Source organism: Theobroma cacao, chromosome 10 (genome assembly GCF_000208745.1).
Source record: "Theobroma cacao cultivar B97-61/B2 chromosome 10, Criollo_cocoa_genome_V2, whole genome shotgun sequence".
In the NCBI taxonomy this organism is placed as follows: domain Eukaryota; kingdom Viridiplantae; phylum Streptophyta; class Magnoliopsida; order Malvales; family Malvaceae; genus Theobroma; species Theobroma cacao.
The window spans coordinates 5,958,026-5,969,639 of record NC_030859.1 but is presented as its reverse complement, the minus strand read 5'-3'; the positions used below and the strand labels follow the sequence as shown (position 1 = coordinate 5,969,639).

General features: G+C 37.3%; 1 protein-coding gene across 1 annotated transcript; it reads left to right on the top strand.

Annotated features, from left to right (window-relative positions):
- LOC108663599 lies at window positions 8,850-10,563 on the top strand. The gene is made up of 3 exons (XM_018128815.1): window positions 8,850-9,246; window positions 9,370-9,792; window positions 10,100-10,563. The coding sequence occupies exons 1-3, from the start codon at window positions 8,850-8,852 to the stop codon at window positions 10,561-10,563; spliced, it is 1,284 nt and encodes a 427-aa protein (XP_017984304.1).

The following is an 11,614-nucleotide window of genomic DNA, read 5'->3' as shown; positions in this document are numbered from 1 at the left end:
AAAAGGATTAAAATTTTTAAAGTTTTAAAAACGGGCCAATGACATGATGCCACGTGTCATGCCTTTATTAATTTATTATTTTCCTTTTTAAAAGGCACAAAAATCAGCCCATCTTCCACCCCATGGCCGACCAAATCAGCAAGAAGAGAGAGAAAACAAAAACAAAACCCTGGAGAGAGAAAATCAAAGAAAAAGTGTGAATTTTCAAGGAAATTAAGTGAAAAAGGTGAGATTTTTTCTATTAAGCTTGAGTTTTCTTATTCCCAAGCATTTCTCTTTATTTTCCATGATTAAATTACATGTTTTCATGATGAATTCAATTCTGAAAAAATGGGTTAGGAGAGAGAAAGTTGTTGGATTTATTTGATTTTAATTTATGTTAGTGTTTTTAGTTAGTTTAGCATATTTAGAAACAAAACAACAAGAAAAGAATTTATTTTCTCCCCCAACCATTAATGGCTGAATTTACCATGTAGTGAGTGAGGATGAGTTTGATTTTATTCTAGGAGAATTGGTTAAGGAATGATGAATTATGAGCCTAGAAAAATAATGGGAATTTTCGGAGCAAAAATACGAATTTTTACCCACTAGGGGTATTTTCGTAATTTGCTGTTGGGACTGATAATTTGCACCACACTGAGGGACATTAAGTCAATTTGGGTGCAATTGAGGTATAGAAACTGAAAAAAATTAATTTGAGATTAAATTGGACGCGTTAGTAATTTAATCGGGTAATAGGCCGAATTAGGTCAGCACCGCATTTAAGCGGTAGTCGGATAAGTTGTATATCATATCATGCATATATACCGAGCCTGAATTGATTTTATAATGGTCAAGCATTGATGTGGTGAATTATGTATTGTACATTGTGGATAGGTGGTGAGCAAAGTACACTGGTAAAAGTACAAAGATTGTGCTTGGAGACTGAGATTAGGAGTACATCGACTCCTAGAACTGTGAGTGAACTTATTCTCGTCTTAATTATCTAGAGTAGTTTTATACAATTGTGTGATTTTATAAAAAAATGAGTTTAAATGGTAAATTGCTATGTTTTAAGAGAAATTACGATTTTATAAAATGATTTTATAAATTTTCTGGAAAAATCGAATACTGATTTTGAAAATAGAGTAATTGGAGACTGCCTGCTTGTATTGTAAATTTATGGTTTTAAATTGAATGGCTTATGACAATATATGAGCATGAATGGCTAAATTGATTTTGGTGTCAGAATTATTTGTATTGTGTATTCAGCCTTGAGAGGCTAGGTTGCGATAAATTATCATGTCATGCTAGAATGAATTTTATTGATTGGTGGAGTATATATTAATTATTCACTGCAGAGGGGGTTCCATGGGCCAGCCTATTAGAGGGGCACGGTAAACTCCATTATATTCTTACCTTGAACGGAGAGGCGCGTAGGGTATCTCCTGAGGTAAAGCTTAGGGTTCACTTCACGCCAAACCACCACGTGAAAGGGAACTTAGCCAACGCCAAGGAACGACTGTATTTTTCTCAAACTAAAAATATATTTTAAGTGTATACAAAAATTTTAATAGCCTTGGCGAACTTGATTGGATGCCCTGCGCAAGGTATCACCGAGTATGAGTTTTGGCATGAGCCAAAGTTTTAAGAAATTCATAAGCCAAGTTGATTACTCAATTTATATGGATTGATTTTATTTGGTTGAAATGAGTTGAAAGGTAATGAAATTACAATATGATGACTTATTTTAATTGTCTCCATTTACTCGACTTTAGATAGTTTAGATGGTATCTATTTACTCACTGGGATTTTATAATCTCACCACCCTCATTTCCTCATATTTTAGGCTCGGGAAATTCCATAGTTAGCTGACTTTGACAAGGACCTTCATTTGGACTCGAATCGGTAAAAGCTGTAGGTTTTCAGCTTTCGATGCATTTTGGTTAGATGTGGGCCCAAGTGTCACTGTAAAAGAAATTTTATGCTTTGGTTATTTGCTTTATAGTATATATGAATATAATTAACTTTTACGCTATAAGAATTATGTATCGATAGTTTTGTGAAAATTATTTTACAAGAAAATAGTTTATTTTATTGAATACTTTTATTATATTCAAATGGTCAAATTTTCACTTCAAATGAACGTTTTAGATACTTAATTTGTTTTTAAATCATTATATATATATTTTTTGCTTACCTACTACATTTTTAGCAAGTTTCGAGATTTTCGACAAAAATGACGAAAATACCCCTGTGAGCCAGAAAAAATACGTTATGTTCTGATTTGGAAATGATTTGTAATCCTTTGAATTTTGATATTTGATAACTATTGCTCACCGGGGAAGTGCAAAAGTTGATACAAGGGCCTTGCGAGGTTTCGATCAACATTCGGGGTGAAGAATGTTTGTCGAGGCCTCGCGGCGGTTGTCACAGGCCCGATGGAGAGTTTCGAGTCGTGACAATTTAGATTGGTATTAGAGCATGGTTTAAAGATCAAAGATTTTGGTTTTAAAGCTTTGGATTTTAAAGTTTTTAATTTTAAGGTTGTTTTAAGAAATCCACACTAACACTGCGTGGCCCCAAGTCCAATTCAGTTAAGATAAGTTAAGTTAGGTTAGATTTAATAGAATGTATGCATCTACATCTAGAAATCTACCTACTTTTGAGATGCATAAATAATTAAACAATTACTATTTGATTGCATATAGGTTTTGAGGTGCACTGGTGATATACACACCATGTCTAGAAGAGGTGGTAGTCCCGATACCTCTCATAGTGATAGCGAGGGATCTTTAGATTCTACGGCTAGAAGCAAATGGCACCTTGATACAGGTGGTTCGAAAGGTGGTCCATCTCGACTTCCTAGTAACAGAATTCCTCTGAACTTAGCAGAATGAGTTCATAATAAGGAAAGCTTTGAGAGTAGCTAGAATTTTGAAAGTGAGAGTAGCTCCAATATTCTGAAAACTGAAATAGATTTCCTTTTGAAACAATCCGAAGAGTACCATAGAGAACATACGAGGAACGCAATTGCAAGGGGAGATATTTGTCTTAAGAAGGGGGTAAATGTTGTATGCCATTTTCCTCTTGGATGTGAAAGAAATGCTGCATCAGTGAGTGCTGAGGAAATTAGGAGAAGACAATAAGCCTTGATTGAAAAGCAAAGAAAAAAATCTCAGGAGGAGGAAAACTCGGAAGAGGATCTTCAGGAGGACTCGGAGTAGAATCTTCCGATAAGATCAGATTAAGATGATGATCCCAAGGACATGTAATATTTTCGTAGGATTTTACAGTACCTTAACTCTAAATAGATGTTGTGTAAAAAAGATAATAATGATCTGTACAAAGAAGTAAAAATAGTTTGGCTTTTAAAAGTATATGACTAGAATGTATTATAAAATAGTTGTTTAAGTAACTGAAGGTATATGGGAATCTTTAGTATGATAAGGATAAATTAGTAATATAATTATTGAGGAAGGTTATAGAAGGAAGCAATAAGGTTATAAATGACATTCGGAATGGATAATGTGATTACGTTAATGATTGTAATTTAAGCATGAAGGGGATTATTCAGTGATGTTATGACACTATGAGATAATAGTTGGGGACAAATATAACCCAATGAAGTTAAATTATGGAATATGGGGAATATAAAATTTTGATTCAGTAAGGATTGCGAGAATAAAGTGAGGAAAAAGCTAGGCTATTTTCGTAGTTAATTATACCGAAAGTCAATAAAATTATTGGAGTATAAGACAAAGAAAATAATTGGATAGGGATGACAATAAATTTGAGGAAAGTTGTAGCTAGTAAGAAACTTATGTGTGGAGTGGTATATGTATCATAAATTTATTACACTGTATGGAAAGGATGTTTTGAGGTGAAATTTTATGAATGTTGATAAAAGTCAAAAGATGGCATGAGATGAAAGTATTAATCTGGCTTAGTGTGTATGACAAGAAAATAGAAGGTACCTATACTTATGGAACTCATGATATATATCTAGAAGGGAAACCCACTGGTTGAGAATGATTGATGAGGTGACTTTGAATGCTGACAAATAGTTTTGATGAAGAAAATTTCCAATAGCTACAGTACTTCAGCATTGACTGTTTAACGCTGTAATGCTCCGAATACCTCACACTTATGATGCATGAGTAAGATGGGAGTGACATGATAATGAGCTTACAAATTGAATTTTGGTTATTGGTCATTGTGTTTTGTTATCTGGGAGTTTTAAATATTATGGAGAATGTTTACCCAAATGAATTGAAAAACTTCTTTATTGCCTTGTATATAGGCATATAATTAAAAGAAAAATTGAAAGATTCTTGAAATGACTATATTGAGATGAGATACCAAATAATGAAAGTGTGAAGGAAGAAGTACGAGACTGGTATAGAAAATCAGTTTATATAGAATATCATTACAAGAATTTGTAATATCTGTTTTGATACAGTAAAATGACAAGAGTTAGGAACAACATTAAGCTAAAATCCTTGATTCTAATAATTAAGATTTTGTAAATAATATTCACAATTGCATCATATGTGCCCCAAACCCGTAAAATATTTTGACTTGATTAATGGAATAAAAGACAAATTTAAGAAAACATAAGAATAAAATTAATGGGTTAGGATAATATATGATTAAATGGTACCGTTTGTGGAACGGGCGTCACAGAGGTGCTAATCCTTCCTCGTGCGTAACCGTACTCCCGAACCCAAATCTAAAAGATATGTAGACCAGTTTATCATTCTTTCGACAGACCAAAAATTAATTTTAGATTTCGTTGAGTATGACAACATAGGGTGGCCAATCACACCTAAAAAAAAGGATTGGTGGCGACTCCCAAAATATTTAATTTTCGCCCATGTTTAGCAGTCGGGTTCCCAGACTCGCAGGTTACGACAGTTTGGCGACTCCACTAGGGACAATAGAGAGTCAAGCCATAATTAATCATAGGTTATCATAAGCCCTAAATGACTTATTGTTTCCTTCAAATTCGAGCATTTGTTTTGTGCATTAATTATTTTATAATCATTATTTTATTAAATTGTGGGGGATTTAGGGTAGAGGGACGTGAGATTGTCCATCAAAGGTCGATATGTTCCTTCACACACACAATACACGTTGCATTCATGCATAAGCCTTTTACCCGGACTTTGTCCTTATTATAAGGGAGTTTAGTAGCTACGCTCTCGTGAGGTGATAACCTTCGCATGGGCTAGTGAACACCCCCACTCAAACTGAACCTAGTCCGTTTAAAGCTTGTAATAGGTGAGGACCGGAGTGCCTTGCTAGTTCGAGTGGACGATAGTGAGGAATAATTTGGGAACCTTTAGCTGAATTCAAAACCAAACCCAACATATAGAGTGCCGTAAGTACCCTTTCCCTAGCTAGAGCTTCACCCACGAGTTAAAGAGTATGACCTTGAATTAGGCACACGTGAAGGAACTCCTCTTACATCCTTTGCTTTAAATTCCTCCCCAAAAATAATAAAAGTCGTGGAGTAGGCTACGTCCAACGACGTGATAAATACCCAAGACACTGGTTACTATTTTTTCATTTATTTATTTTCTATGCAAGTTAATGTAACCTACCGTACTAACTTGAGTATTCTTTTTCTTTCATTTGTCATGCATCCATCTGCATCATTGCATATAGGGAAATATTGGCTATACAACAACTAATTGACTGAAGGAATCTTGATTACGCTTATGGCATCGTCGTCGGCTAGCCCACTCAATAAATACAGGAATGACTATGAGATCGAACTACAAATGAGACAAGCTCAACAAACCGAGGGGGACTGTTTGGCTAAGGGGCATATCCTGACTCTCCCCGAGAAAGTTCATCTTGATCTCAAACAGAACGACCTTTCAGAAATGACAGGTATTTGGGAGTAATAGAGGCGTAACAGTCGAGACAGTTTCTGCACCAAATATGGGCACATCGCATGGCTCCTCTATGTGCATGTAGATGATCAACTACTTAGGGCAATCACTCAATTTTTGGATCCCTCTTATCAGTGTTTCGTGTTTAATAAGGTAGATATGACACCAACAATAGAGGAATATTCATCATTGCTCCACATAGATCAAATACAACCCGACAAGGTATATTGGAGAGCTCAAAAGATCGGGCATCGACGAAAACTGGCCAAAATGTTAAATATCACCACTGAAGAAGTCGATCAGAACTTGAAGAAAAAGGGAGACACTGAATGCCTATCATGGAGTTTCCTGAATAATTACATTAAGAAACACAAGGAAGGTAAACAAGATCTTCTTGCCTTTGCCCTAGCAATATACGGGTTGGTAATTTTTCCAAAAATCCTAGGGCACATTGAAGTCTCAATCATTGATTTTTTTGACCAAGTAACAAGGGACATCAACCTAGCGCCAGCCATCATAGCCAAGACGTTAAGGTCATTAAATCATTGCTGTCGGAAGAGTGAAGGGTGTTTCATCGAATGTGCCCAACTTCTCACCATATGGATAAAGAGCCATTTTGAGTGCAAGGTTGATAAATTTCAAAAGTCGTTCCTCTCATCAAGTTGTCATATTCGCAAATTCTGTGAAAGCAAATGGCCAATTTGTAAAAGAAAAGAAGAATGGGTAGCTAGACTTTGGAGGCTTATAAGTGTGGAGGTGACTTGGAGGGCTCCTTAGATGCTTAAGGTGCAAGTGTTGTACAAATGTAGGGATGAACCATGGGTGCCACTAATGGGACAGTGGGGAGCAATTAGTTATGCCCCGATAATGGTGCAGAGGCAATTCGGGTCAGAACAGTTTGTACCCATGACACACGGGCTTAACCAACTAGAGTTCATATACGGAGAGCCGGGAACCCTCAAGAAGATCCAAGATATTGCTCAGGCATGGAAGAAAACAAGTTGGGTGGATCAAGGACGGTTCACTAATGAGGTCACCACTGGGTACTCAGCTTGGCATGACCAGCGAATAAAAGATGTTGTATGTCCTTCAGAATGTGCATCCAAATTTCCTGTTAGTCCAGAACCTCAAGATATTCTCTTAGAGAATAAACTAGCTAGAAGGAAACTGGAGATAGAAATGATGAATATGAAGCGTAGACATGAAGTAGAACTTGAAGAAGTAAATAAAGAAGCCTCGAGGAAAGTTCAAAAAGCTTTTGATGAACGAGACGAATGGAAAAACTAGATTGAAAGTTCAAATACGACATGTTCAACTTTGGTTGCCAGAATTCACGAAATGCAAACCACTACTAATACTTTGCAAAACAAGATACAACTGCAAGAACGGGTCATACAAGAACTTAGGAGTGATTGCAACTTAATGAAAGTAGCCATGGAAGGCTATAGAGAGCAATAGGAGGCCAGTAGGCAAGAATACTTTCGAATGCGAGAAGTAGGAAACTCGTACAAGCGAGACCTCCGAAGGAAACAGTCTGAGATGGAATAGATATTAATACAAATGAAGGAGGTAGCCTACAAAGCAAGGGAGATGGCAAACAAGATCGAAGAGCTTAGGAGAGAGATTCTCCCTAAAGATGAGCTTAATGAGCGCCTCATAAGCCACCTTAAGCTAATACGAGATCAGTATGATCGAGTTAGCCATTTCTTTTAAAGCCAATGATGTAAATGATCTAAGCAGTGATGTAATCGGTTGCTTAACTTCTATAAATCAAGATTTCCCACAGCAATTATTGTTGGATGGCCAATATTTTTCTTTTGCATCACATATACATGATTCATTCCATAAAGAGTATACCTCATTAACTCTTATCATGACCAATTCTTTTAAAAAATATATATATAATAATAATAATAAATAAGTATTTTTTTTCTCATCATCACATTCATAAAAAAAGAACGCATCTAATTCGTGTTTATGGTTTAAAAAAATAAAGGTTCCAAGATAGCTCAACAAACTAAGATTGGTGATCAGGGTGTTTATAATACTCATCAACGAGCAAGAATAATGGAAGAAGAACAAAGGGAACGGATGGATAAAATGGAAAAAGCTCAAGAAGAGATGAGAGAGCAGTTATCAAAGATGATGGAATTAATGATGAGCTTGAGTAAAGGAAAAAGAGTGGTTGAAGAGTCAACTCCGCTAGAAAATCCACCAGCACAAGACACTAGAAACCCAAGGGATGATCCACCTTATCCCCCAGGGTTCACTCCACCCCATGCCCAAACCTTTCAAAGGGTCCAACCTCAAGTGATACCACCTGCTTATTACAATGTACCACCCCCAATAGGCCATCAATCAACTCATGGACAATTTGGGTCGAATTCTAGAACAAATTCTGCTGAACCAATACATGTTCCAAATTTAGACGATCCAAAAGAGTAAGAAAAATTAAGGAAGAGCTCATCACAAACAGGAGAAAATGACAAAGACTAGAAAAAGTATGATATGTTGGAAGAGCGCCTTCGTGCTATCGAAAGAGTTGATAGGTTCGGTACCATGGACGCAGCGAAACTATGCTTAGTGCCGGATGTATTGGTCCCTGCCAAGTTCAAGGTTCCGAAATTTGAAAAATATGACGGAACAAAGTGTCCCATGGCACATATTACCATGTATTGTAGGAAGATGGCTGCATAGTCTCACGATGACAAGTTACTGATCCATTTCTTCCAAGACAGCTTGATTAGGTCAGTTGCTCGGTGGTACGTACAACTAGATCAAAATCGTATTAAGACTTGGGAAGACCTAGCAAGAGCCTTCATAGACCAATACAAGCATGTGGTTGAATTAGCTCCTGATCGATTGTCATTGCAGACAATGGAAAAGAAGTAAAGTGAGAGCTTCAATGAATATGCCCAAAGGTGGAGGGATACAGCAGTGCAAGTTCAGCCACCTCTCACTAATAAGGAAATGACTGTGTTATTCATAAACACACTCAGAGCTCCATTCTATGGGTGCTTAATCGGCAATGCCACAAAAAACTTTACAAATTTGGTTTTATTTGGAGAAATAATAGAAAGAGCTATCAAAATTGGGAAAATTGAAGGGCATGAAGTTGCCAGCTCAAAGAAAGGGAGTATGCCCAAGAAAAAAGAAGGGGATGTGCAAACAGTCGCTCACGACAGCCAACAAGCCCACAACTTTAGCCCATATCACATATACCCCCCATACCAACCCTTCTATCCGAACATAGGCAATATCGCACAAAACCCATATGTGTACCAACCTGCCCCACAACCAACGTTTCAGACCAATGTTCTCCCACAAGCTCCACCACCAAGACCGGTAGCTTCAACTAATAATTCTGGTAATGGTCAAAGATGACCTAAAACCACCATAGAAAAACCCAATTTTGACCCTATCCCAGTCCCTTACACTACATTGTTGCCACAACTCATAGAAAATCGACTCCTTGCTTGAATCCCTTTAGAACCACTCCGACCTCCTTTTCCAAAATGGTATGATCCGAATGCACATTGTGATTACCATTTTGGAATTCAAGGACACTCCACGGAGAATTGTACTGCATTAAAACATAAGGTCCAAGTGCTCATTAAGGCAGGACTTTTAAATTTTGCTAAAAAGGATAATTCAAATGTTGATGGGAATTTCTTGCCTAATCATGGAGGTCCGATAGTAAATGCAATACATGAAGGGATAATTCGAAGGGTGAAAAAGAATGTCAACGAGATTCAAACGTTAATGGATAGAGTGTTTGAGGCGTTGTCCAAAATAAATACCATCACTCCAGAACCCATAGACACAAAGGAATTGGGGCATGATCTCGCTCATTCTTGCAAATTTCATATGGGGGCAATTGAGCATTCCATTCAAAATTGTGATAGCTTTCGTTGTAAGTTGCAAGAATTGATGGATTCATCGGTAATTGAATTTTATGAAGAAGGCGAATAGGATTTGGTTGGAACCATAAATGAAGTACCCTAACTAAAATAGCATCAAGTTCATCTGGGGTGAATAAACCTAAACCTCTCACCATTTTTTATGAAAAAAATAGGAGTTCGACAAATGATACATCCCTTACTGTTGTCGGAAGTGGTATCACCATCGAAGTTCCTAGCTCGTTCCCTTATAAAAGTGCTAAGGCTGTCCCGTGGAATTATGAGTGTAATATTTTGAGCACAACTTCATTTGTCTCCAAGCGTCTTTTGAAGATCTAACTGGTTTGGGGGGTATAACGCGAAGTGGGAGATGTTATTCCCTTGAGATAGCAGAAAAAGTTGAAAAAGGGAAACCCGCACAGGGAGAGGGAGGCCTGAAGGAAGCAGATACCTTTTCCAAGGACCAAGTTGTCGAATCTGTAGTTGCTCCGAACAATGAGGTCAAAAGACTTGTTACCAAGAAAGAAGCGGGTGAATTTCTTAAGTTTATCAAACATAGTGAGTACAGTGTGGTAGAACAATTAACCAGAATGCCTGCTCGCATCTCATTGTTGTCTTTACTTTTGAATTCGAAAGCAAACAGGAATGTGCTACTTAAAGTCTTGAATCAAGCTTATGTGGCACAAGATATATCAATGGAAAAGTTAGACCATATCGTGGGAAACATTACAGTGGGGAACTTTATTGCCTTTAATGATGAAGAAATTTCATCGGGTGGTCAATGAAGTAACAAAGCTTTGCACATTACCATTAAATGCAAGGACCACGTCGTACCTAGGGTCTTGGTCGATAATGGCTTAGCTTTAAATGTCATGCCTCGCTCTACCTTAACCAAGTTGCCAGTAGATGTATCTTATATGAAAACCAACCACATGGTTGTAAGGGCTTTCCACGAGACCACAAGGGAGGTGGTAGGGGACATCGAACTACCGATAAAAATTGGCCCTTGCATTTTTTAGGTCTAATTTCAAGTCATGGACATTGTCCCGTCTTACAATTACTTATTAGGACGTCCATGGATTCATATGGCGGGAGCCATACCATCTTTCCTTCATCAAAAAGTTAAATTCATAGCTGAGGGCCAACTGATAAGTGTATTTACGGAGGAAGACATTTGGCTATTCAACCATCATCTGTTCCCTATGTAGAGGCGGCAGAAGAAGTCCCAAAATGCTCTTTCAGATCTTTTGAATTTGTTAATGCTACTTATGTGGGGGAAAGAGAAGTGATACCGACTCCTCGTTTGTCAGTAGTAACTAAAATGGGGGTTAAGTAGACAGTGGGTAAAGGATGCCATGTCGGTTTGGGGTTAGGAAAGAATTTACAAGGAATTAGCCGTCTTTTGACTCTAATCAAGAACGAAGAAAGGCTTGGTTTGGGGTACAAACCTACCAAAGATGAGAGAAGGAAATTGACAGCCCAAAAGAAGGTTAAGAGGATGGTTCAGCTTTAGGGAAAAGAGGAAAAAATTTAGGAAAATGATAATTCCCTTCTTGTATGAAACCTTTCGATTCGCGGGGTGCATTCATACCAAGGCATCGGAGGAGGTCAATTAGGTTCTACGGATGTTTAGTGAGCTATCAATCCATATGATCAAAGATGAAAAACCTAACAAGAAGATCCCTGTTGTGTATCCAGTACTGCTAGGAGAAGAGTTAACCAATTGGACAGCCACGGAATTGTCTATCATCTTTAAGTCTTTGGAAATATAATAAACAATTTTATCTAAATGCCTATGCCCAGGGGTGTTAAGAGTAAGTTTTTGTTTAAGTAGGG